General features: G+C 49.7%; 11 protein-coding genes across 11 annotated transcripts; 5 read left to right on the top strand and 6 right to left on the bottom strand.

Annotated features, from left to right (window-relative positions):
* Positions 1 to 276: 276 nt before the first annotated feature.
* Positions 277 to 754, top strand: NECHADRAFT_82769 (uncharacterized protein; the record flags this gene model as incomplete). Its single annotated transcript, XM_003049379.1, has 2 exons — positions 277 to 399; positions 494 to 754. The coding sequence occupies 2 exons, from the start codon at positions 277 to 279 to the stop codon at positions 752 to 754; spliced, it is 384 nt and encodes a 127-aa protein (XP_003049425.1).
* Positions 755 to 1355: 601 nt separating this feature from the next.
* Positions 1356 to 2042, top strand: NECHADRAFT_82768 (uncharacterized protein; the record flags this gene model as incomplete). Its single annotated transcript, XM_003049378.1, has 1 exon — positions 1356 to 2042. One exon carries the CDS (start codon positions 1356 to 1358, stop codon positions 2040 to 2042), a length of 687 nt encoding a protein of 228 aa, XP_003049424.1.
* A 208-nt stretch (positions 2043 to 2250) lies between these two features.
* Positions 2251 to 3012, bottom strand: NECHADRAFT_82767 (uncharacterized protein; the record flags this gene model as incomplete). The annotated part of the gene is made up of 4 exons (XM_003049124.1): positions 2251 to 2436; positions 2492 to 2659; positions 2800 to 2888; positions 2934 to 3012. 4 exons carry the CDS (start codon positions 3010 to 3012, stop codon positions 2251 to 2253), a joined length of 522 nt encoding a protein of 173 aa, XP_003049170.1.
* Positions 3013 to 4221: 1209 nt separating this feature from the next.
* On the bottom strand, positions 4222 to 5120 carry NECHADRAFT_102749 (uncharacterized protein). The gene has a single exon (XM_003049123.1). The coding sequence runs from the start codon at positions 5046 to 5048 to the stop codon at positions 4743 to 4745; it is 306 nt and encodes a 101-aa protein (XP_003049169.1). The 5' UTR covers positions 5049 to 5120; the 3' UTR covers positions 4222 to 4742.
* A 2528-nt stretch (positions 5121 to 7648) lies between these two features.
* Positions 7649 to 8554, bottom strand: NECHADRAFT_82765 (uncharacterized protein; the record flags this gene model as incomplete). Its single annotated transcript, XM_003049122.1, has 3 exons — positions 7649 to 7840; positions 7890 to 8286; positions 8334 to 8554. The coding sequence occupies 3 exons, from the start codon at positions 8552 to 8554 to the stop codon at positions 7649 to 7651; spliced, it is 810 nt and encodes a 269-aa protein (XP_003049168.1).
* A 442-nt stretch (positions 8555 to 8996) lies between these two features.
* Positions 8997 to 10724, top strand: NECHADRAFT_45043 (uncharacterized protein; the record flags this gene model as incomplete). Its single annotated transcript, XM_003049377.1, has 2 exons — positions 8997 to 9756; positions 9961 to 10724. The coding sequence occupies 2 exons, from the start codon at positions 8997 to 8999 to the stop codon at positions 10722 to 10724; spliced, it is 1524 nt and encodes a 507-aa protein (XP_003049423.1).
* A 2336-nt stretch (positions 10725 to 13060) lies between these two features.
* Positions 13061 to 13786, bottom strand: NECHADRAFT_82763 (uncharacterized protein; the record flags this gene model as incomplete). Its single annotated transcript, XM_003049121.1, has 2 exons — positions 13061 to 13661; positions 13722 to 13786. The coding sequence occupies 2 exons, from the start codon at positions 13784 to 13786 to the stop codon at positions 13061 to 13063; spliced, it is 666 nt and encodes a 221-aa protein (XP_003049167.1).
* Positions 13787 to 14967: 1181 nt separating this feature from the next.
* On the bottom strand, positions 14968 to 15327 carry NECHADRAFT_82762 (uncharacterized protein; the record flags this gene model as incomplete). Its single annotated transcript, XM_003049120.1, has 1 exon — positions 14968 to 15327. One exon carries the CDS (start codon positions 15325 to 15327, stop codon positions 14968 to 14970), a length of 360 nt encoding a protein of 119 aa, XP_003049166.1.
* A 736-nt stretch (positions 15328 to 16063) lies between these two features.
* NECHADRAFT_101111 (uncharacterized protein) lies at positions 16064 to 16904 on the top strand (the record flags this gene model as incomplete). The annotated part of the gene is made up of 1 exon (XM_003049376.1): positions 16064 to 16904. One exon carries the CDS (start codon positions 16064 to 16066, stop codon positions 16796 to 16798), a length of 735 nt encoding a protein of 244 aa, XP_003049422.1. The 3' UTR covers positions 16799 to 16904.
* Positions 16905 to 17077: 173 nt separating this feature from the next.
* Positions 17078 to 17971, bottom strand: NECHADRAFT_101110 (uncharacterized protein). Its single transcript, XM_003049119.1, has 3 exons — positions 17831 to 17971; positions 17694 to 17773; positions 17078 to 17640 (listed from the first exon to the last, which is right to left on the bottom strand). The coding sequence occupies exons 1-3, from the start codon at positions 17907 to 17909 to the stop codon at positions 17251 to 17253; spliced, it is 549 nt and encodes a 182-aa protein (XP_003049165.1). The 5' UTR covers positions 17910 to 17971; the 3' UTR covers positions 17078 to 17250.
* A 3999-nt stretch (positions 17972 to 21970) lies between these two features.
* Positions 21971 to 24107, top strand: NECHADRAFT_70699 (uncharacterized protein). The gene is made up of 3 exons (XM_003049375.1): positions 21971 to 22632; positions 22691 to 23030; positions 23090 to 24107. Exons 1-3 carry the CDS (start codon positions 22114 to 22116, stop codon positions 24019 to 24021), a joined length of 1791 nt encoding a protein of 596 aa, XP_003049421.1. The 5' UTR covers positions 21971 to 22113; the 3' UTR covers positions 24022 to 24107.
* The last annotated feature ends 1182 nt before the right edge of the window (positions 24108 to 25289 follow it).

Genomic DNA, 25289 nt, shown 5'->3' with positions numbered 1-25289 from the left:
CATCAAGATAAATGAAAGCCTCTACTCCTGTTCCTCTGGGACCCCTTCCGCAACCACCACCCTTCTCCTCTACTCCCGAGTTCGTCTTGTTCCCTGGAGGAATCCGTAGCACTTCCTTTTCTAGGCTTGCCGTTCATTTCTTCTCTTCTGCTCCTCAGTCCGCACTCTTTCCCCAAATGAACCACCTCTTACGTTTCCTTCCTGACTCCTCCTTTGTCCACGAACTCTTTACGCTTTCCAAAGTACCAACAAAAGACCAACGGGTTGGACAACACAATGGTCGAACTCACACCTGAGGAGTGTTTCATGGTGTCGATCTACGACATCCTTCAACACCGGCGTACCTGCCCAGATGAGGGCTGCAAATTCCACAAGGCAGCCTGGCGACAAGATTGTGAAGTATGCAGGAAACCACTCCCATATTCTGACACGGATGGCAAGGTAGTATCGCCTCTCTTTGTACCCAGGCTCCAGCTAACCACCCATACTGAAGAAAGAGTTGGTATTTCGCATCATTCAGAAGATCATACAAGCTGAGGAAGCGCTCGCACGGGAGGGCACCATGTATGAAGATTCAATCAAAGTTGCTACCGCTTTGAGGGCATTCAAACTGCTTTGCTTGGAGCAATTTTGGAGCTTCATGGACCCCGACGTCGCAGTTGACAACATGCTCAAATTGCTGTTCGCCAATCCAGACACTCAACAAGCTGGCGAGGCTACGAACAACACGACAGCAAGACTTCGCAAGAAGTGACACTCTACAAGAGGACACCACGTCCAAAAGCTTTGAAAACGAGGTGCAGAGTACTTGAGCTGGTCTCGGTATGGCTTCAACAGTGTCACAGGGAACATGGACTGAGTAACTGAGTTCATGCGTTTGAGACTATGGAATAGTGTTGTTTGTTGAGGCGGTTTAGATAGAACAAGATATTTCTTGGGAGTGGGGTTTTCAAATTGTCATTATGCCTTGGTTAATGCTTCACAGCCTATGCTTGTTTAATATTTGTTCTTAAGAACTCCATGGGTCTAATAAATTAATCTCCTATTAACCTGTCCTGCTGGTTCTTAACCTACCCAAGACTTCTGTTCCCCACTCTGTCCATAGTTACGGACTTTACCTTTTTTGGTGTGCAGTAGCGACGACAAGGTCAGGTGACAACCTTCATCATTCTGCGTCTCAGGTTAGTCAACGAATCCGCCAGACTCGCTGAATACCGCATGACGTCAAAGTTCTTGCTGGGATTTTGATTTGGCGGGAGCGAGGCCTGTGGCATATAAATACTAGTTTTCTTATTCAAGCCCACCAACTTTGGCTCTGCAAGAAGACATCCAAACCTCACCCTATTCATCCTATCATGACACTATCCGACCCCAAGTGGCAGCCTCGCGCCATCATTTTCGATCTCCTTACCGGTCTTCTCGACTCTTGGACACTGTGGGACGCGTCGACGCCCTCCAAGAGTGAAGATGAAGGCAGACGCTGGCGTGGTCGTTATCTCGAAATTACTTTCGGCGCAGGCGCTTACGTCCCCTATGAAACACTCGTCAGGCAAGCTGCTTCTGACGTCGGGCTGCCGACCTCAGCTCCAGATGCTCTGCTGCAGAACTGGGAGAACCTGAAGCCCTGGCCCGAAGCTGCCTCCGTACTCCAGGCGCTCAGATCTCAAGGCTTCCAGCTCGGTGTGGTGACCAACTGCTCGAAAGATCTGGGGCATTTGGCTACCCAGCAAGTTGAGAAGCATGCCAGCTTGGAAGTCGACAACCCGTTCAAATTCGATATCACCATTACGGCTGAGGAGAGTGGGTTTTATAAACCGGTCGATAAGGCATATCAGGCCATTCTAACAGCCATGGGCCTTGAGGCGAGTGAGGTGTTGTTTGTCGCAGGCAGCGCTGGAGACGTTGAGGGCGCGACAAACGCGGGAATGAAAGTCGTCTGGCACAACAAAGTTGGCCTGACTACAAAGGGCAAGGCGGTGCCGCTTCGGGAAGGGAGCGCTTTGACTGAAGCTCTGAAGGATTACTTGAGGGTGGACGAATGAAAGATTTCAATCTCTAGAAAGCGAGATGGATCATCGAATAGATAGAATTGTTATTATCCGTTTGTAGAAAACAGGTACGCAATGAAAAAGCGTGAAATGACTTCAAAAGGTGAAAACGAAAGACCAGCTGCGCCCTGAACTATGGCCGTACCTCACAAAATCACTTAAAGCACCTTGTTGCCTTGCCCTTCCCAGGTATTCAAACCGACTAGATCATTCCATTCAAAAACTCAAAGATGATCCTCATCGCCGAGTCAAAGTCCATTGCTGATACAAGGTATCCTGTCACGGACATGGACATTTGCACCAGGGTGTTCAGGCTGACCTTGGCGAGGAGCGCTTTGACAACGCTAAACATCATCTCGAGAATTGCATCGACAGGCGACATCCCCTTCTGAGATTGTCATGTTAGCCACTGACTTGGTTTGTTCTCACCCGGGAAGACTCACCGCGAAATAGCGGACATAGTTGGCTATCTGTCGAAGCATGTCCTCCACCATGGTATTCAAATCGATGGAGCTCATTATCTGGCCAGAGACCTTGACAGCGTCTTGAGCCAAAAGGTTCCAGTTAAGTTCACCCTGATCTGTTAGCCAAGTCATGTACTGGGTGGTGTCCTGGCTTACAGAGTTCATCTCGTCGAGCGTGTTTTGAACAAAACGTTTCAAGTAGCCGTCACCTCTTGCAGGCGGCTCCTTTGTCGTGGTTTTCTTAATCACCATTCAGCTACGTATCAATCAACTGGTGGAGGACTTACATCAGATCCTGGGATCTTGACAGTGGTGGTGGGTTCATCACCGGGAGCTCTAGCGACCAGATTCGGGGAGTCGACAATGGGAGAGAGCCCTGGGTGTTGTAAGAACAGTAATCATGATCATGGAGATGGGCTACCTGGGTTTGCGCTGGGCATTGCTAGTGACGGCCTAGCCATTGCGACAAGCAGGACAGAGACGGCGCTGAAGAACTTCATATCGAAGTAAGAGAAACGAACGACAGATACAGACAAACTTCTGCGATGAGAGATGAAGCGAATGTACGGTGTTGTAGACAACGAGTGACAAAAACTTGCAGATTTCCTGAGATGAGAGAGCGTCGAGGTCGAGTATTTATGAAAAAGTCGTTGCTCAGACGGTCTCTATATTGATCTCCCTCTATTTCACAAGCTCAGCTGGCGCAACGAACTACTGATGCATGGTGATGCATACAATACAGCGTTTTCCCTAGCCATAGAGCCTGCTGATCGGCTCATGAACCATCCGGTATTGATCGACCCTGTTTCAATAGTAAGAATCACATGAAATATAGGCAATGCCCGAGTAATTAACTTCAATTCCATGCGCCTGCGCTGAGTAGTTACTAGGGGACAGGACCTGCATCTTCATGTCGGCGCCACCGCCTCGGACCGAATGAAGCTGAGATTACCGATCCCACGGCGATGGTAAGTTTGACCATGAGATAAATGTGCATTAGGGCAAGGGGTTAGAATCTGACATTGGTCCTGCTCATGGTGCCAAGGTTCAGATTATTTGAGCTTAATTCTCTAGTTGTTGGATAAAAGAGTTTGGGCTTTGGGGAACACGAGAAGTCTAAGAATGCAGCATCAGCCTTTTATGATCAGTATTTTCATCATCGCAGAGGAAACGCATTCTCATGAGCGAGTAGAATGAGCCGGGATGAATGCGATTGATCCGCATCCCTCGATTCGTTCATGAAATGGGCCTTTTTTGAGTATTGACCTGAATTAGGTGCGCGCCTGAACGGCTGGGTAATGTTTCACCCTTTCAGTGGAACCATGCAGCAATGCACATGCTATCGTCTGTATTTGCCAGGTCTTTGCACTCCACGATGATGCCAGTCGAAGTGAATGCAAGTCAGGAGAAGCAGATAATGTAGTGGTTCTCTGTTTCTTCCTTTTGGGAGATTTCTTTTCCCAACTTGACCACGTCTTCGGGATTAGCCTATTCAGACATGGAGTTAGCGTGGTTGCGAAATTCAAGGTCACTGACCCCTCCACACCAAAGCACCAATGGGGTGATTAGCTGGCTCTCTTGCTCAGTGCCAAACATGGCCTGAATACCATGGTATCTGTTGCATCTACGCTTGTCAGCCACCGTTGCTTCCAACTGAATGCATAAAGATAAGTGGGTTTAACACAGACGGCACATGTTGGATCAAGACACAGAGCAGTTGGTTTAACAGTTTAACTCATTTGAATTCATCACGCTACGCTAAAAAGCAGCTTGGCCAACTGAGAGCCTCACTAGGTCTCGGTTAAAAGAGGGCCTTGTTCCTGGTTCCAATGCCAGTAGATGGACCAGTGGTTTCCCAATCCCAGCAATCCTAATAATGCAATATACATGGGTATTTCTGAAAGACAGAATAGATCATGTTGACTTGGACTCACTCGGCCGCATTCAAGGGCCAAGGTGTCTTTGTGTCCTGGTCAACCTGTGTTGTGTTGGTGGTGTTGGCGGGAGTCTCCCAACCACCATTGTCGAACGTGGGTTGATATAATGGGGTAGATGGGGTATCAGTCGGATGAAGTCGCGGGGTACTATCCCCATTCTCTTCTTCGTTCAAGGCGTTCTGGGTGGGATAGGAATCGCCTAATGTTGGGTGGTTGGGTGCTTGGCTCAGCCATGCCCAGTGGGCGAAGCATCATCCTCTGTGGAATAGCTGCCCAAAGGAGACTGACACCATTTACTCAGACCAGCGAGGGGCAATGGATGGCTCGAAAACAGATGTACCCAGAGGAGGGTCGCGAGAAGTGAAGGTCGATGTGGAAGGACTGGCAGCCGGGGCGGAGGTCTTCACGGTGGGGGCCGCGGGGGAGACAGTCTCCGCACGCCAGAACTTGTCCATGATGGGGTCGTGGACCGCACCCTCACGGCCATGGGCGGCATCGGGAGTAGTGTTGCTAAGGCGTCTGGTCTGGTTGACGCTGAGACGGAGAGCCCGAGGGGCAGCGACGGCAGTGCGGCAAAGAGTCTTGACGGTGGAGTTCATGATGAATGATGTGGTGACTGTGGTCTGTGTGTGTAGGTAGTGTAGTGTGATCAAGTGTCGATATGGTCTGAGATAAGAACAACTCAACTGATCGATAACAACCATGGGCATGGACATGGTTAATATACCTGTGCCAATAATTGAACCTCTCGGCCTTGTTATCGGCTAATGGCGCTTTCGGATCAATGGAGAGCAACCCTTCTTGGAAACGTCCCCCGCATTATTCCCCGCACCCCAACCATGTCATGCCATTGCCATGCCTGTACCCATGCTTCCCCATCTCCGTCCGACTCCGGGGTTTCCGAAGTCGCTTTAGCCGACCGACCCGGAAGAGGCGGCTCAAATCAGCCCATTACCACGTGACGTCTCCGTGAACGGCGCGGAGGGAGCAAGGCATTCGGCAACGGGATTGTGCGGGAGAGATGAGACGAGAGTCGAGAATAACAGGAGATTATTACGTCAGGGCTGAAACAACAAGACTCCTTCTATCTATTCATGAATGGGGAAGGAAAAGACCTGTCCAATCGTCAACAAAGTGACACTGCCTCTCACCTTCAACCTGCAATACCACTATCCCCTGCATCAACAACGGGTGAGATGGCCGAGTTGGTTATGGCGTCAGGTTAAGGTCACCTTAACAACCTAAGATTCCTGATGGAGCAATCCTCCTGGGTTCGAGTCCCAGTCTCATCAAGTTATTCTTTTTGCCTTTCGTGAAGAAAATGCCTCATCTGCGATCGAACAGACAGGGCAAATTGGCTCCACTGGCTGTGCCACAACTTGGTGGATCAGAGAAAACCTCGAATTTAGCGGAGACGTCTTGAGGGATTCCTAACACTTGTTTTTGCCTATGTAGATACAAACAAGTCACATACAATGCCGGTGTAGGAGCTTTACCTCTCTCTTTTGGCATTTCTTTTTCTTCAGGCCGCATATGTCGTCTAGTCCTTGGTGGGTGAGCAGCCAATACCTGCAATGTCATCCATAACCTACCCTAGATCAAGGGCACGAGATGACGGGGCCGGGGCGGAGCCTCATGTCCAACCACAAAGGCCCTAGTAAAGCTAAAGCTTCTCTAGGGACACTCAAGGTATAGAATGCAATCTATCTGGCAGAACCTTCAAAAAGGTACCTTGTTGTGTTGTTGTCTCGTGATGGCAAGACTCGGTTGATCATGCCCCGTCCGCCTCTCAACAGAGCACCCAAGTGGGTATTCACAAAGAGGCTCCAGTCCACAGATCCCGACTCGAGAGGCCCTTTTTCGGTATTCGGGAAGGGCTATTGCCACAAATCTTGCCGAGTAAAAATCAACTTTGCTCCTTGTGGGACTGACACCTCAACTTACCCCTGCAGCTGGGCCTGTCTAAGATGAACGACAAAAAGAAGACAAAACAGGTCAAACCGCAAAAAGACATACAACAGCGGGGATTCGCTGGTCGTCACCGACCCAACTACTGATCCGCCCCTCACCGGCTTGACTATGGGAGAGCGGACGGGATCCCGTATTTTCCGGTGGGTATGGTCGTATGTGCTGGGCTGAGTCTCTGAATCGCCTCATCCCGAGGATGGCCGCAGTTGGGGAAGAGGAATCAGACTGGGCAAAACCCTACGCTAAACCTCTATGATCATGATCTGGAATGAGGTGATAACCTGCTTTCAACATGATGAGCTCAATTGATTCGAAGGGTAGGTATTAATACAGATCTTGGTCCTTTTCAGGGTGCCATGTCGCACTTCGTTCCCGGGGTATAGAAAGTGAATTACAACCGTGCCAAGACAACAAGCAAGCCGTCATCGTATAGGGGTTAGTACATCAGTTTGTGGTCTCTTGAAGCACTGAAAACGCAAGTTCGAGTCTTGCTGACGGCAAATCATTTCTTTTTGCCATTTGGCATGGGTGGCTTTAGCTTTTGCCATGCAGGATCTTGGTGTCATTGACCTTCAGCCCGGAGAGTGGAGGGGAGTTTTTGTGCGCCCCGAATAGGAATGTTTGTTGTAGAGCCCTTGTATTAAGCGCAGGGTGGCTATGGGCAAGCTCACGTAGATTTAGTGGCTAGTTGGAAACTGATATCGTGGTGTGTTTGCCATCGTATACTGATATTAGGAAGAGGCCGCTTAACCAGCCAGACAATTATCATCTTGTTGGCATAGGGTGAGTTATTTCGCATAAAAACGTGATGACTGGCTCGAGTTAGTGCCAGCGGACCGAGTGCTATTCATGATACGATGTTGCTGGTGATCAAATATGACAGTCCCCGTAACTCAGGTCTGACATGTCGACTACAGATCTCATTAGTCTATGAGAGCGATCTTTCACCCGAGAACGAATTACGTGAGTGATAGTTGAAGAGATTATGCGCTTCTATATGATTGGGTTGGAGGCCTGGTTCTCGGATAGCTAGCCGCCTGCAAGGAACAAACCTGACGCAGCCCTGTGAATGCACCAACACTTGTCGCCCCTGAGAAGAGGAGGCATGTTTTCACAGCACTGCAACCGAGTGGTTCGAACTAGATATAGAACATTGGGATAAAAATGCTACATAATTCAGTCATGTACAATACTTCACGAATTACAATAAGTCCACCAGCTGCTCTCCGTCCTAGGCAAACGAGGCATATGCCACCATGAGAAGAACAGCACCCAAAGCACCCCTTCCTGTCTTTGAACACTTCAAGCAGCTGCTACCAGAGGTTGTAGTCGCAGCAGTAGCACCCGGACCGAAGGTTAGAGTGGTGGGTGGCGCATCCCCAGCAGTAGTAGCTCCCGCCGTTACGGTGACCGGGCCCTTGTCCTGCTTCACCGTTAGTGCCACATACCCAAGACCAGCTTCTCATGCTTACCGTTGACGTCTCGAAAACTCCAGTGGCAGCTGCACAGTTCTGGTACTCCCATATGTCTTTGCTAGCCACACTCGTTCCGATGCAAGACTCGGGCCCATCAATGATACACACCGAGGCTAGAGCAACAATCGACTCTTGGCAGCGACAGCTCGTGAGTTCTGCTCCTTTGGTGTACTCGGAAGAGCACGAGGTGATTGACTTGGTCATTTGGGCACAGCTCTCGGCAATCGTCTGGCAAGTGTCTTCATCCAACGTTCTTGTCGCGGCGATTGCCGTTGGAGTTGTGATGTCGTCTGGGAGATATGGACCACAGGCATCTTGCCAGTTGGCGATCTCATCCTCAACAAAACTGTCGTATGAGTTTCCCAAGACGCATTGCCTGAATTCGCCCTTGCACCTGGAATGATTAGCCAAATCGTCGACTATGCCACCCGCTATACTCACCCAACATAAGCATCGAGAAGCTCCTGGGTGCAGAAGCAGTCAATGGTTTCTTGCTTTGACTTGTTACTGCATTTTCTGGCAATCTCGTCCGCCTTCATGCAATTTGGAAATTCGGTAATATCGCCAACACATTTCGGCGCCTTGAAAACAGCTCCATGGCATACAGTCAAGGAGCTCAGGACAAGAGTGAGGGCAACGGCTGGTCGAGTAAAAAGAAGCATCTTTGTACAGTAGGGATACGTTTGCTCGATTCCAGTCTTGCAGAGCTTACCCACCTTTATCTTCCAGCTCAAGGACAAAGAGGCAAGGTCGAGGCCGTTCGGGGCTTGAAGCCATCGTTCAGCCATGGTCGATAGTCGAGGCTCCCAGGAACTTAGGTGGAGTGGCGAGCCAATCACGACTGGACAGCCTCAGAGCTAATCGTACTTAGCTGACCACTTCCGTCACGCGGGGCTCATGAAAAGCCTCCCAATCTGCCTTGTGAGGGCGGAAGAAGCCTTCAGGTAGGACTCCTTTCCCTCTTTGTTAGCGTAGGGCAAGCCTGCGCTAGGTGAGGCTTGGCTCGGCAGTCGAGCCGAATCCTTGTACAAATATGCCGTCGGTCTGGGAATGTTCTCGGTATGGCTTTGAATCGTTCTTCTACCGGCTTCTTTGATCGCTGTCATGTCTGGCCAAGGCCGAGAATCTTCCCCCCAGCCCTACGGGTGGCTGTCCGTCTGCCTGCGATGGCCATCCCTCCTCGCCTTTTCCATCTTTAATATCGCCCTCATAGCGACCGTCATCGCTCTGACCATCTTCTCTTCACAAAATGATGGCTTTGTCACGGTTCCATCTAGCAATACCGCTAAGGATGGTGAGGTCGGCGACATTCCTGACACTCCCTGGAGCTTGGGTATACTCTGGACATCACTCCCCAGCTTTGTCTTTTCTCTTTTTGGTGCCTACTGGGCCTGGATAGCTGGCTCCCTTGCAGAGCGTCAACCCTACGTCGAACTTCGCAAAGAGGGTGGCGCCGACGCAAGAGTGTCGATTCTCCTGGATTACCGAGTTGTCGCCAGCATCTGGCGCTGGTGGGGAGCCTTTCGAAAGTCTCACTACATGGTCGGAGCTACTACTCTGCTGTCCGTGTTTTTGACATATCTTGTTGCGCCATTCGCTGCACGTTTGTTCGTGTCGCAAGTCGTAACAGTCTCGACGTCGCTCCCTATCGTGTACAATCAGACGTACAATGTCGACGGCATCGATTCTACTGTCGATTGGCGCCCTGTTTTCGATACTGTCTCCGCCACGCGACTCTACGGAGGCAACAAGATTGCCTGGACGGATGACGAGCGTGCCTTTCGCCCGTTTGATGCCGACTCGGACCTTGCCACAGGAACGAGCATGGCAGCAAATACCACTGCGTACTCGGCCTACCTCAACTGTGAGCTTGTAAAGGACTATTCCATCACGTCAAGTGGGAGTTCGGTTCAAATCTCTGGCAATGACAGAGGCTGCAGCTTCAAGCAAAGCTTTCCCACTTCAAGCTCCCAGGAGACATACTTCAAAACCACGGTCGAATTTGGCTGCTCCGCTAAAGCATACTACAGCCGCTTGGTGTTTACTGCGGCCAAGTACTCCTCTTCAGCAAAGACCAACCTTAAAGACATCAAGGTCATCTCCTGTGCAACTGGATACCGCCAAGTCGCCGGGACCCTTCGAGTTCTGCCGTCAACAGATGCCCCAATCATTCAATCGTTCGTCGAGACGGGTGAGCCCAATACCAGCCGACCAAAGCTGTGGAGAGTCTTTGAGCAAGACATTTTCGGAGCTGTGACCTTCAACCCAAAGATGAAGTGGTCAACCACGGACCTGGGGACTTTGATGCTGTACACTGCCCAACGGGCGCAGCCATCGGATCCCCTAGCAACAGATGTACTCATGGATGCAATTCAGAGCGTCTTTACGGCCATCTACGTGAATGCGGTTTCGGTTCATGGCTTCAAGACACTCTCAGAGCCCGAGAAGGCTACGGGGTCAGGCTTTGTTCCCACAACTCGCCTTTTCGTCGTAACCTGGGTCGCAGGAATTATCGTCGCATTCCTCGCCATCACCCTCTGCACCGTCGCCGTGGTACATTTTCTTCTGCGTGACGCTCCATCAATCCTATCAGAGGAACCCCAGGGGTTATTATCCATGGCTGCCATTCTTCAAAAGAGCGACCTTCTTCGCGTAGCTTCTGAGATACGCCAAGAGGTTGGACTTGAGGGCGAGATACGGGAAAGAGCCAAGGGCCAGTCCGACGTGAAGGACAGAAAGTGGAGAGTGGTGAAGCATCCTGAGACTGGGTACTGGGTTGTCAGGGCGGCGCGGAATGTCGAGATGGGAGCTGCAGAGCGTCTTCTGAGCTGAACGTGCATGTAATGAATTGGACCAGCTCATTTATTAAGCTATCAATTAACTCTCGTTGTTCATCCCAAACGGTGATGCTGTGTACAAAGGCCCATCCCTCTTGACTCTTAAGGCCGTGATAGCTTGGGTAACATCCGCCGGTCCCTAAATTACTCATCGCGACCGCCAGGCATAGGCTCAGACTACCATCCTATGAGGCTGAATTATTTCCTATGCAAAGAATCAGTTGGTTCAGATGCGCTTTGTCTCGTAGTTAACGTCTGTCGAAGTAGATATCACAAACATGTCCAGGTAGGCCAGGGGCGGCAACAACTGACGTGTTCGTGCTGTTCTTTGTTTGTCAGCTCTAGTCTCGTAGTACTAAATGACATATAAACACAGACAACCCAGACTCCTCGTGATCTGTTGTGTAAGGGCTGGCGATGTTACTGATTCTCTATCGCCCTTCTCACTCACCGAGCGTAGGCAAGCTGGACTATAAAATCTCAGCACCGAGCCCTAAAATCCATCCTCTCTACAATTCCCACTAAACTGAAACAACAACGCATCCTCCAAGATACATCGCGATGTGTGTAGTCACCAAGTACTACTACTACTGCTCCAAATGCGGTCACTGCCTCACCAGTCGGCTCAAATGGAGCCACTGCCGCCACCCTGGCAAGCCCAACAAAGGCTGCCGGGTTCAAGAGGTCGTGGGTGAGCCTAAGTACCTCAACAAGGACTATTGTCGAAGGTGCACCAAGTACTTCGTCGGCGACCCGCATCTTCTGGATCTCTCGCCTTGAGCGCGACAGGGTCGAACGTGCACCCGGCCAAGAACAATGCGACGCTGAGAGCGATGATATCGTGCCAGAGAATACAAGTTCTCATGGAACTCATTAATAAACTGAATCTCGCGACATAATGTTGTGTTTGTTGCGGAAAAGTTGTCTTTCGACTTGAGAAGGTCAGGCGTGGAGTTTGGAGTTTGGAATCAGGGAAGCGATGAAGCAAAAAGGTTAGGGAGGGGCACCAGCCTACAAGGTTGCCAGTCAAAATCATTTCGCAATGAGTATTCCATTTACTAATATTAAATTTCCCATGAATCACAAATCAAAATCGTGAATGTTGCCCGATTTGAGCAGCATGATGAGCTTGTCTGGACCTCCGAATGTTCTTCACGATTCTCAGTTTTTTTGGCTTACAACTTGCTACTTCCAGGGCTATTCTACCTCTGACTCTTAAAGTCCCTAGTCATCGTTGTTCCTATAGGTGAAGAGACCATGATGGTGAATACCCATGCTCGTTGATTGTCTTTGTTGCCTCGTCAAAGACCCCGTGTACGTGTTCGTGGTGAACACCGAAAAGCAAACCTCAAAGAGTCTAGGATTGTGGATGAGTGAACAACAGGTTTCCCTATTGCTGAAACTGAAGCTAGAAGTATAAACGCTTACTGTCTGCCGCTCCAGCCTGGTATTCTTGCTGGGTGGCCGCTTTCTGAACCTCATACTGTTTTCTTCGCTATTTTGTGTCAAAGCAGTCGACATGGCCCAGACGAAGGAAAAAGATTACGAGCCAACAAACAGAGTGGGCGAAATCAAACAATGGGTAAAAGAGGTTAAGCGGCATGTAACTTTTGCCGATGAGGCCACTAATGTTGGTACAGGGCTGCATCCTCCTCTACCTGATGATGAGAACAACGCAACTCAGACTACCCCATCCTTCGAAGAGAAGTGGAATGCATTAGTCGGGCAACATCGTGCTGCGCGTCATGCTCTCCACGAGATCGAGAATCAGATGTGGGAAATGCAATACAGTCGCCAGCAGATGTTGACGGCAGGGCCATCAGCCCCTCGTTCACAATCTTCACTTCCTAATAGCCCGGATACCGATACGAGAGGAATCCTAAGTGAAGCCCTGTGGCTGTATAATGATATGGCAAAGTTGGAGGTAGCGCATCAGGATCAGGTTGAGCTGGAGGACACTGATTTGGAGGAACAACAGCGAAGAAAGGAGGAAAAGGAAGCACGGAATATTTGGGCGAGATTCGATCGTCACAGCCTGCCCCGACAAAAATAATCTAGGAAGAGTCATGAGCGAAAGCCCGTGACGTGAAGCTAGGAGTAGAAAATGACAAGCGAGACTGAGATGCCTGCTGCGGGCAAAGTTGGTAGGGTTATTGATGACACGATCATTTCTAATGATAGTTCGACAGAGAAGGTGTATGCCGCCTTTACCAAGTCAAGTGGTTCAATGAGATACGGCGAATTCAGAACGGAGGTAAAGCGATTTTTATGGAAGGAACTACGGACAAAAAAGTAGCAAGAAGGAACACTATTGATGTATCACTACCTATTCTACAAGACAAGGAAAAGAGCTGCCACAGTGACAAAAGTAGAAACAAGCAGCAAAACCTTACCACCGACCCTGGCAGCAGAACCCTGCTTCGCCCACGCCTCGCATTTCCCTTCCTTGTTTGTGGAAACAATGGCAAAGCTCTTGATGGGATACGGGACACCCTGACATTCGCCACCCTTCTCGGTCTGACAGGTGCTCTCAAACCAAGGAAAGTCATCGGCGTCAACGTTGTCACCATCGACAATCTGCTGACAATTGGCGAAGGCGTAGACGTATAATGACCATGCGGAGACCTTGCCACTTTCGTCTTCGGTAGTCTTGTTTAGCAGCTCATACCGGATTTGAGAGTAATTCGCCTTGGAGTCAAAGTCGTCGCGATTTTGAAGGAGCCAATTGATACCTGATGACCGGTCCTCGAGAGGTTCCAGGGCTTCTTGGAATCCGGTATCGTTGGATTGCGAAAACATATCCGTTAGGTTGAAGCAGGTAAGCTCTGTTGGGATGCTGGATGTCGTGAAGAAGATGCCTTTTGAGGTATCTTTGGCCTGACAGGACTCTTCCTGGTCGTCTGTGAAAAATGCAACGGTCAAATTGCCAGCACTTCATTCTAAGAGTTAGTTGGAACGCAAGTATGTAACACCCAGTGAATTTGTTTCTTACCCTCCCACATTCTTTGCCGAGGCAAATAACAGCAAGGAAAAAATCAAGGATAGTGTCGAAATCATCGTGGCGGGATGGCGGACCTCTCTCAGCAAGCTTCAGGAGTCAAGTTAGCAGTATGCTACGAGAGAAGAGCGGTGCTTTTTATTTGGATAGCACACGGACAACCAACAGTGCAATGGCAGCAAATGTTTTATAGGGGTTGATGGGCCACTGATCGACTCAATCGGCGCCGGTCTCAGTGCTGTAACGTGCGTCATAATCTGGAGACGTTCAGTGCGAAGCAACCAACAGCCTCCGCCTGAACCACGACATCCCCGGCTCCCCGACAGTCTCTAAACGCGGTAGGCTTAAAATTAAAGTCAGGTCTCTCATGCATTTTGCAACCAACAGGATCATCCTTCCCGGATACAACGTGGTTCCATGGCTAGGAGCTGGATCAACAAGCTCATCCCTGGCCGTAGGATTCCCAGCCCCCAAACCCAACCAACGAGCTTGGAGTAACCACGTCATTGTTCAGGGAGGCAGTGCAAATCCGAGTCACCGCTTGCCACGCGACCTTTTCAAGCCTATGATGTTTCGAAAAAGGTCTTGAGCCTTCAAACTTTAATAAAGATAGAGTACGTGTTGTGGATGATAGTGAGGCCATTAGTAACGTAATGCCTCATACAAGGGTGGTCAAGGAGCGTGCTGCTCTTGTGGTGGCAGAAGTTGACTGGAAGACACTTCATTTGCACAACGTATGTGATTTTCTTACTATCTCAGTTCCAGTCTAAATACCTTTTCAGTCATTATGGCCTAAGGGCTTCGGTGTTGCATCTTACATGAAACCAATCACGACTCAGGCCAAGCTGCTTGGCATTACTATCTAACTGATCGCAAACGTCTCCACTTCGCTTCAAGACCATCGAGTTCCCAAAGGGCGAATTAGCCTCCTAAACCGCGGGCTATCGACTGGCGATGATTGAACATTTTCCTTCAGGACTTTGATGACCCTCGTTGTTGTGAATTCTTCTTCTTTTCTCCAAGCGTCAAAGACGGTGTCGGGCACGTGAGAGAGCGCGCAATGAGGGTTGTCCGACCTGCAACCATGGAGAACCGTAGCCTAGACATCGAAATTTTATTTATGCTCTCATTTAAAGCGTGTATTCCCTCGAACATCTGTTCAACCTCTACGACATCTCGTCACAGTCCCCGCCTTGGGGATCACCGTCCGTTTCGTTGTGGTTCCAGACTTTGGACATTATCACTCATTCTTATTCTTCTCAAGGCGCAGCTGCCACAAGAGCGCCAAGCCCGTAGCAATAGATCCCGTTCCCTCCCAGATAGACGCAACCTGCCAGCCCTGGACCCAAAATATTGAGGCGCTGAGCAGTCTCATGGGCACTGACGCAGCAAAGAACGCGGTGTTGTTCTGATAGGCGGCCAGTGAATAGTATATGCCCATTCCAATGGCCGCCAAGGCATTGCCCCTAACTGAAGGGAGGGCTGCAAGAGGTAGATTGAGAAATTCGAGCGTGTAGCTAGGGTTGATGAGAGTAGAGACGCCTGAGACGAAGGCTGACACCCCGAACGCGGTGATGGTGATTTGGACCGGGGAAACCATGTTGATTCTTGTTGAAACTGTAAGAGAAAGATGATCGATGAGATTTATTGGGTTATTAAAGAGACGCGGTTGGTAACATGAAACCGTTGCCGCGTTTGCCGTGTAACTCGGACAAACGCTAATCCGTCGTGGACTCGCCAGGAGACTGACCAACACCTCAACTCCAAGCCTCAGCTTTGAGTTGAAACCGTACACTCTAACATTCTATTGGATCACTGTTGAAGAGGGTTCACTGTCATCAGCTCACTTTAGAGTGTCTTACTATGCCCATTCGCCATTTGGTCAATAGTCTATAGAGCAGCCGGGATGGTGGAAGAAGATGGAAAATGCCGGCAGCAGCCCAACGAGTTCAACTTGGGTTGCTATCATACCCTTCACAGCAGAGACTATACAAATAACTATACTAAGGATTTAAATCTGTCAAAGATTGCAAAATGAGGCTCTTTGAAGCGTTGCATTCGTTGGACTAGGCACGCTGTGCTAGATGGTTATTTGATGAAAATGTTTAGTTCCCTATCAGCGCGAGATCAAAATTGCTATTAATGTTCGCGGCGCGGGGATTGGAACCTTCCAAACCCTGTTGAAAATATTCACTCAATACTAGTTTGATCCAGCCCAATTTTTCAAAGGGATTTGGAAGCTAATTAGACAGAAACGTTGGCATCTCGTCTCATACTCTCGATAGTTCGCCTATCTTGTATAGGGTAGGCCATGCCTAGGTGTGGGAGTTATCGTCATGATTATCCAAAAGCAGGATTCATCATCCCGATCAACCAATAGAATGCAGCGAGGCGAATGCTACGTCATAAGCCCCATGAGCTATAACTACCGTTCCGAGCACTATCTTTTCAAGCCACATTCAAGGATTATCAATCCATTCCGAGCACCGCCTGTTCTCCGAACCCCCTGCATCATGGAAGCCTTAATTTCGCAGGTGTTGAACAAGTCTGGCGAGGAGACGAAAGATCAAGATGGCGAACAGCCGTCCACCAAGGACAAGTTGACGAAAGAGATCCAAAACCGCGTCGATGAAGCCTCAAACTTGCAGGGAAAGTCAATCCAGCTTCACGAGCAGGCGGATGAAGCCGAAGATCCGAAAGTTGCCGAAGACTTGAGGTTCCAAGCTCGCGAAACGGACAAAAAGGCAGCCAAGCTGATGAAGACGGCCGAGCGACTCGAGGCAGGATGGATTCAGGGAGGCGCCTTTGGCACTGGAATCGGTGCTGGGATTGCGAGCGGCATCGGAGTCACCGTTGGAACTTTGCTTACAGGAGTTGTTGCGATCCCAACGTCGGGCTTGGGCATGTTGATAGGGGCCGGAACTGGCTTGGTGCATGGCCCCTGGGTCAAGTTTACCGAGGCTTTCAGCAAGGAAGAGGCCGAATCGATTGTCCAAGACGCTCAGAAGGAAGCCGACAATATCATCAAATCGGAAAAGACGGAAAAGCCGGAAAAGCCGGATGAGTCGTGACTGTTACTGATGCCGGATGGAATTTGGGATGGAGCGCTGGACAAAGCATTCAGACTGTATCATGGTTTTAGATGAGCGAGACTGCAAAAACATAAGATTGGTGTATATCTCCTTTTGAATGAGAATAGATTGCATGACGAACCTGCACATCTTGAGGCAAGAAGTGAGCGGGCGCGGGGCGAGCGTCATCGAGGGCCACGGCCCAATGTGACAGCTTCTCCATTGGATTCTCATGAAGAGCGTCAACTCTTGTCTGATGGATGCACTAAACGTGCTATTCCTATCAATATCTCCATAGACCGAATGCCCACGACGAACAAATAATCACTGTCTTCAATTCCCGTCCTTCATGAAATATATGTTATCAAAGCACCGCATCTGCTTTTCCCTACCAGCAAGTTTCTGTTGTCCGGAATCGGCTGGGTCGCTTTCTCCATGGTACCTGGCAAGCTTTACAGCTCCTCATAATCCTCATATCGGTAGCCTCCCTCAGGCACATAGTGTAGTGTACCACGCGAGAACTCGGGCCTCTCCGCCATCGAATCACTTTCCACACTGGTAAAGACGATGGGCCACATCTGTCGGAACCGTGTCACGAGTGTCATCTTCTCAATCTCCTCGCCGTTGATGGCATGGATGGTGAAGCTAAGCTTGTGCTCCTTGGAAGAGTCCTTGGGAGTTGAGCAAGAGAACTCCCACGAGGATTTGGCCCACGTTTCGGGGTCGAGCATAATGGAGCCTTCTCCGCGTCCGTCTTTGTCAATGGCAAGAGGCTGCATGAAGATCTCGACCTTGGAAGGATCGCAGACTTGATCGGACTCGGTGAGATCGACGCGGATTCTCTGGTTTGACCATCTATCAGAAATTGTGTGTCCGCAGGGCGGAGATTACTTACGGGCTGGTAATTCCGGTCCTTAAGATCAACGGCCTTCAGAGTCACCCAGACCGCTGGGGCCTCAGAATCCTCGTAGCAATCTTTGTCCAATGTTAGAAAATGCTCAAAGGCAAACAAGAAAGAATTGTGATGCTTACGGAGGGCTCTGCAGATGTCGAATGCGGCAATGGGCGACGTGAGCATGGCCGCGATGAAAGGGAGGGCAAGGTAACGCATCTTGGCAGTTCGTTTGGAAACAGTCGTGCGCAGTGGTTGGGTAGATTGAGTCAAGGGGAAGATATTGAATTGTTGATCTAAGGCTGCACAAGGTGTTTGCTTGGACGGCGTAGGGTATCTAATTATATGGCAGACACCCGAGATATATCGGGCCCCGACCCGAGGGGTCTGGGAATGAATGTTGAACTCGTCTATCTCAAAGGCAGGTTGGTCGGCCTGCACCATGACGCGTCCCCAAAGCAAGCCTATCAGAGGGACGTGAAAGATTCTTTGCAGGGGAACGATTCCTCTCGGCTGTTGCCTATAACGGAAGGCCCACGAAGGATTTCCCAAGTCACCAATGACAGAGCGTCAGGTGGTCTGCTCACTGACGCAACTGGACGCCCAGAGTTACAGCTGACGCCAAGGCAGTTTTAGCCATAAACTGGGGCAACTCTATACGAGTTAAGGTAGACGAGAATATGGGGTCATGCCAGGCAAAGAGGCATGGGAGTTTCGGTGCCTGGGGAAAAGCGGTGCACCTTTTTAGTCATTATTTTTCAGCCTTATCCTTCTCTAAACCATGTTTGAGTTGCTGAATAGCTTGCATCTGCGGAAGAGACAAAGGAGGGCGACGTCACCCTCTGCAAGCCTGACTTTGGTCAGCCAGTTGGATTCCTTGCATCGTGGCTTCGGCAGGATGATGACCCGTTTCAGCCCTGAGGCAGCCGCAGCAAACAAAAGATCACACCACCCAGAACCAACAACTTGACACGTTGCCACTGCCCAGATCTGGAAACATAGAGTGCGATGACGCCTCTGATGTACGTGAGTGCGGAGGAGCCTGGTATGCATAGTGGCTCGGAGAACCATGCCCATTTCAACTGCCGTGACTCACGGTAGTGGGCTTGGAGAACTGAAGGTGTGGCGAAGCAGACGACAAGACATATTGTAATTCATTTGAGACACATCTCGTAAGACCAAAGCTGAATGAAGCGTTTTGAACAAGGAGGCTGTGACCGCCAATTCCCGATTTTTAAGGATGCTTTTAATCTGATCTTGATGCTTAGGATGCGATGATTGTCCCGGGCTCGCCAGTCTTTAACAAGTGTCCATTGGCTCAAGTGTGGATCAATAAGATGGACAACCCCAAGACCCAGGCCCAGCAGATTACGACACCTATCTCAAAACGGCAGAGATGATAGGTAAGATGCATGGCACTCAAGGTGTGGTCAAGGCAGCCCATGCGGACCCAGGCTGTGTGGGTGTGAGCTTAATAAGGTGGGACGACGAATCCAGGCACTTGATGTCCTTTGCCGAGGCGCCCATCAGACAATGTGTCGCTGAACTTGGTTGGGGTTTGTATTGACGTCCCAGATTCTGTCTAAAAATGAGCCTTTGAACTCATATCAGACTTTGGTTACAGACCACGTGAATCTCCGGGGTCTCGGGCGCGATGTTTCTGTCTATTCATCAAGATGGACGTCCATGGATGCGTTGCTCGAGACCAACAATTCGTTGGCGAGATATTCTACTAGGGGTGCTGACTTGCTGGAAACCTATAGTCAGTCAGCCCAAGTATAGAAGGCTTCTATGGGTGTTTTGGGAGCGCACGTGGGAGAGAGGTGGATTGATGTGTCGTGTGAGATCACCTCTTCTAAGATCTGATCTCTGACAAGAAACCACCCTCAGCGTTTCCCAAAGATGGTTATTTGCATTAGAAACTTGGTATCAGTTTCCTACCTTGTCGATCAAAACTTTCGTTCAAGGTTCCCTGGGATGAATAAGACCATGCTTGGTCAAATTGAGAGGACAGCTCCGCTAAGGGAATAATCCTGAGCTGAAGGGGCGTGCTTGGCCTCGCCGTAGTAAGGCACGAGAGGCAAAAATAGATCGTATGGAAAGTGGAATAGCCTTGAATAATATTGATCCAGCGGAATAGCTGGCCTCATATGGAAAGAGGTGTGTGGCATTGTATTCTTCTGTAAAACGGCTGGTCAAATGGAACGTACGTACCCGTGAGCCCCATCTCGGCAACCTCATCACGTACCTAATTTGTTCGTATTAGAAAGAAGGGAATGAGGCTAAAAGAATATTATGTAGCAGCCTATCGCTATCCTACAGGCTCATAAGTTCTCTGCCACCTTGCCTAAGAGCTAGATGTTGATATCCCCCGGCTGGAATCCGTCTTCCTCCCCAACCCCCCGGAGCTTCGGCACCGGACTCAAGCACATGATTAACTTCTGCTGTAGCATTAATTTATGCTAAATGGCCATATACCATAGATTGATGATGTAATAAATGGGTGTGATAGTTTGACGAATCCTCACTACTCTAATGATCATCCTTGTTGATATCCATGATGTCTCTGCAAGGAGCTGTCGGGCACAGCCTCTGATGTTCAGATTAGTAGAAAATAAATGAACTAGTGGCAACTATCCCCAATCCCCCAAACCTATGGTAGTATCCTAGCCTAAAGTGGAAGAACTCTTGGCATGTTTTGGGGCAACGTCTGATTTTCTTGGCGATCTCACCTACCCTTGCATCTATAGTAGATGGACAATCTTTCGAGCCCACACTAGAGTGAAGGTATGACATGAATGTAGCTTTTCGTGCAAGCGAGTGAAATTGTTGAACTAGATGCTCCTCGACAACGGCAGGACCACACTGAGCACAAGACAGTCGCGCAATTTCGGAACTATAGGACTACATTTATGCCCACATCCAGCATTCTTGTTCATCATAACCACCAAACAAAGGAGATGAAATCTTGTTAGAGCCCGTCTTGTAATATGTAGGGATCTTCTGATCGGGGCAACCGGCAACCGAAAGTACCTAGTCAATGTTCCATTCAAGGCGAGCGCTCAACTATACAACGGTCTTAGACAGCAGATGAACAAGTTCACTAGCACATCAAGTATTCATCACTTCGCAGGATAAGAAAAAGCTCGATGACTGCCAGATGGAGACTCGATGAGATGCAATTTGTCCCACTGTCTCGTATTTCCGATTACAATGCTCAACCAAGTGGGCTGACTTAAGGTCCACCTCTCCGGTATTTACGGTCGCACATCCCGCGCGATGTGGGCTTGTCTTTTCTGAGAGAGGAATAAGACGTCTCTAACTGGCGTGTAATTCCGTGGCCTGGCACTATTAGTCGACAATTATAAATCCGTTGTCTTTAAAACATCGATTTGGGGTCATACCCATCCTCAGTTCATGGTGATGCTAACAAGCCCATAAAACAACCTGTTAAAGAATTGCCTGCATCATATGATCGAATATCGCGTATAGCGCATTCTCTCACCCAACGGGCCCTCCAACCCTCCATTCTAGATCCATTCACCCACGCTGTTGGGACTAGAAGTTCCACCCCACGTCGCCACATGCCAGTCCTGCGTTGTTTGCGTGGCCCTGACCCTGACCCTGACGAACTGGTACGTAGTAGCAAGCGAACCTGTTCGAGCCCTGGCAGCCAACCAACATGTGGAATCAGGTCACTATTGAGTGCCGTCCGACCCGTGATGGTGGATCTGGCTGCTCAAGGTGGAGTTGGGCTAAACCAATCGGACAAAATCGCCGCCAAACCTGCGATACCTCATACTGTACGCTGGGACTAATCAGATCGAGCGACGACAACCATCACGCCCTAGCACGGTTAATCCCTTCTCGGTTCCGCTGTATCCCACGCTTGAGCCACAGAAAGTTCTCACCAACACGCGAGCCATTGCGTAACGAACCAACCAACACGTCTGCTCAGGCCGTTTCCGCTCTGCTTACCCATGGCCGATCCTAAAGTCTTGGTCATATCAATCGTATCAGATTAGATTAGATGGGGCCAAGTCACGCTGACCTTCAGGCCCGCGGCATTTCCGAACTTCTCGCACTCTGTGGATCTACTGTTGGTTCCAACTCTGGTGGTTCTGACCTTGGGATCCCTGTCACCCGGCCGGGAGACGGAACCCAGACATCCCGCACCCCGATGCCGATTCTGCCGGTCAAGTATGGAGACTTGAGCATGGTTAAAAGGAGGCAACATGATAAAAATCTTATCAGATGCGTGGTTTTCTAGCTGGGTTTCCCTGGTCTGATCGTGCGTCAAGTCTTTTAAAGACAAGCAGTGACCCCTTGAACAGTTCGCGCCCATTTCTTTCCTTATTCTTGAAGGCTAATTCCTCTACATTCCTCGCTCCTTTGCACCAACCCTAGTGATCAGCACTTAATCATGGGATTGTGGAACAGGCTTCGGCCTAACAGCGCAGAGGTTACCAGCCCGTCAACTGGAGAATCGCCCACCAACCTTACGCCTGTCACCAGCCATGGAAAGGGTCCCGCTGGTCTGTCCCCCGAAGATGGAAACCCAACCACCACCGAGGATGCTGTGCCGATGGAGGATGTGACAGAAGGTGTCAGGGATATGCAAGCCATCACACTGGTGTGGACAAAGAAGTCACTGATTTGCGCGCTTGTCTCTGTCTGGTTTGTCTACTTGTTGAATGCCTTTCAGAGTTCAACTGCTGGCAGCCTCCTGCCCTATGTCACTAGCGATTTCGGGGCGCATTCACTACTCACTGTCATTGATGTCGTCGCGAGCTCGATGACGGCTGCAGTCTTCATTCCTCTGGCCAAATTCCTCGATATTGCTGGTCGAGCTGAGGGCTATCTTCTTATGGTGGCCTTTGCAGACCTGGGCTTGATCATCATGGCCACCAGCAAGAATCTTTCCACCTACTGTGCTGCCAACGTAAGTAGCGAGTCTTGACAGGCAAGACAACCTGCACAGCATGCTCACACGGGAACAGGTCTTTTACCAGGTCGGCTTCACTGGTCTCATCTACAGTATCGACGTTATCACAGCCGACTCCACCAACCTCCAGAATCGAGCCTTGGCATATGCCTTCACGTCATCCCCTTACATGATCTCAGCCTTTGCTGGATCATATGCCTCTGAGAAGATGCTCGAAACCATCAACTGGACCTGGGGTTTCGGCATCTTTGCATTCCTTACACCTGTTGTATGTGCTCCTCTGTTCTGCATCTTGAAGTACAACTTGCACAAGGCCAGGAAGGATATTCTTCCCAAGAAGCCCAGTGGGCGTACTTTTATGCAGAGCGTCTGGCACTATGTTATTGAATTCGATGGTTTGTCTCATCCCGCTCTCTTGTGTGACTGTTCAAGGCTCACCGATTACTTTGCTCAGCTCTTGGCATCTTTCTGTTTGCCGCTGGTTTGGTCATCTTCCTCCTGCCGTTCAACATCGCCGCTATGGCCCCCAACGGATGGGCTTCGGGATACATCATCGCCATGATCATTGTTGGATTCATTCTCCTCGTCATGTTCGGCTTGAATGAGCTCTACCTCGCGCCAATTCCCTTCCTGAAGTTCGATTTCTTGACTGACCGAACCCTGATTGGTGCCTGTCTTCTGGACCTTACGTATCAGCTCTCTTACTACTGCTGGAACAACTATTTCACGTCCTTTCTGCAAGTTGTCAACTATCTTTCCGTCGCAGAAGCCGGATATATCGCCAACACTTTCAACGTCGTTTCCGGTTTCCTCCTCTTCCTTGTTGGTTGGGGCATTCGCAAGACAGGATACTTCAAGTGGCTTCTCTGGATTGGTGTTCCCCTCTATATCTTGGCCCAAGGTCTGATGATTTACTTCCGAAGCCCTACTGGATACGTCGGATATATTGTCATGACGCAGATCTTCATCTCCATGGGTGGTAGTGTCTTCACCATCTGCATGCAGCTCGCCGTTCTCGCGGCTGTCGATCACCAACATGTGGCCGCAGCCTTGGCTATGCTGAGTGTCACTGGAACCGTCGGTGGCTCCATTGGATCCACCATTTCTGGTGCCATCTGGACCAACACCTTCCGGAAGGCTTTGATCATGCATTTGCCTTCGAGTGCGCTGGAGAGCCTAGACGATATCTACGAAAACCTGGAGACGCAGCTAAGCTTCCCCAGGGGAAGCGTTGAGCGTATTGGAATCCAGAAGGCCTACGGTTATGCCCAAACCCGAATGTTGGCAGCTGGAACCGCTCTTATGGCGGCATCTTTCGTCTGGGTCGCTCTCATTAGAAACCTCAAGGTCTCGGAGATGAAGCAGACAAAGGGTAACGTCTTCTAGACGATGTTTCGTCTATCTTTCTTTTAAGGAGCCAGCATGCCCTGTTATTTACAACTAGTGCATAATATCCAAACCAAGTTGAAGTCATGATTCTCGTATTGTCGTGATACTCTCCTTGTCCCTTCTAGCAAGACTATTGGCGGTTTGTAAAACCAACATCAGTGAGCGTGCACGAATCTTAGTGATTAGTAGCGAGGCAAGTTCAGAAAAGCCATTTCACTACAACGACGAGTTTGTACACAACAAGCGCAAGTCAAGGTACTTACTACCTTCTAATGCTAATTGTGAAGAACGAAAGACTTGTACTTATCAATTTGCAGTATTGCAGCGATGTATAGATGTGTTGAGTTCTACAGGACTAGTGACGAGGCGATATCTTTCGGGATCCCAGGCAAAAAGACAGCCCCTGGCCGTAGGCAAGGAAAGCAAAAACATACAACAGCGGGGATTCGCTGGTCGTCACCGACCCAACTACTAATCCGCCCCTCACCGGCTTATCTATGGGAGAGCGGACGGGATCCCGAGTTCTCCAGTGGGTATGGTCGTATGTGAGAGACATCGACGAGGAGGTGGTCTATGGCTGCTTCATGAGCATCAGGGAAGAGATTTGACAAGCATGCTGCCCTGGGCTTAACTAGCGAGATCTGCTTCTTAAAAATTTCTCTGCTCACTGCTATAGTTCTTTTAAGTGGCCCCGCCCCTTTGTGTTGGACTGTAAGATTGAAACACAGGGTGGTCACCAGACCTTGATGTAGTCGAACCACAGATCGACGTGAAAGAACACGGGCCCTTTAGGATCAAAAGCTAACAGAGGGCAAACAATACGTGCTACGAGAGCATAGGTATTAGGAGCACGCCTGTTCGGGTCTATGCAAGGGTTCCACAGTCCAAGACCCGCACTAGAACCCCGGTTTGTTTCGTTGACGAACCTCGTCCTTTGTTGCCTTGAACTCAGTCGCAGGTCTTTGGACTTTATTGAGTCAGGTTTTAAAGGAGTCTTTCTACATGATTGAGATGAATTGCGTCTATGGGGAGCGATGGCAGGTCATTACATCAAACTGGCCTCAAGGTTGAAGCTCTTGAGGCGAACATCTTAATCATTTCAGCCTCTTCCCTTCTGGACGTGGATGGTTGGATCTCAAGAACAACCGAGTTATTAATATAATGAAGCTAAAGGTGCCTTATCAAATATCTCTCTTTTGTGTTGGACCACTACAGCCATCGAGCTCAATCTCCACGTCTCCTCTCAATGCTACTTCATAATCAGG

The sequence above is a fragment of the Fusarium vanettenii genome (assembly GCF_000151355.1).
Source record: "Fusarium vanettenii 77-13-4 chromosome 7 genomic scaffold NECHAsca_9_chr7_10_0, whole genome shotgun sequence".
NCBI classification, from domain to species: Eukaryota; Fungi; Ascomycota; class Sordariomycetes; order Hypocreales; family Nectriaceae; genus Fusarium; species Fusarium vanettenii.
This window is presented reverse-complemented; position numbering and strand designations above follow the sequence as displayed.

Coding starts and splice junctions, on each gene's coding strand:
- NECHADRAFT_102749 (XM_003049123.1), bottom strand. CDS start 5,048: ATGAACTCCACCGTCAAGACTCTTTGCCGCACTGCCGTCGCTGCCCCT.
- NECHADRAFT_70699 (XM_003049375.1), top strand. CDS start 22,114: ATGGGATTGTGGAACAGGCTTCGGCCTAACAGCGCAGAGGTTACCAGC. Junction 22,633..22,690: donor CCACCTACTGTGCTGCCAAC/GTAAGTAGCGAG, acceptor ACACGGGAACAG/GTCTTTTACCAGGTCGGCTT. Junction 23,031..23,089: donor CTATGTTATTGAATTCGATG/GTTTGTCTCATC, acceptor TACTTTGCTCAG/CTCTTGGCATCTTTCTGTTT.
- NECHADRAFT_101110 (XM_003049119.1), bottom strand. CDS start 17,909: ATGCGTTACCTTGCCCTCCCTTTCATCGCGGCCATGCTCACGTCGCCC. Junction 17,774..17,830: donor CGACATCTGCAGAGCCCTCC/GTAAGCATCACA, acceptor CATTGGACAAAG/ATTGCTACGAGGATTCTGAG. Junction 17,641..17,693: donor AGGACCGGAATTACCAGCCC/GTAAGTAATCTC, acceptor TGGTCAAACCAG/AGAATCCGCGTCGATCTCAC.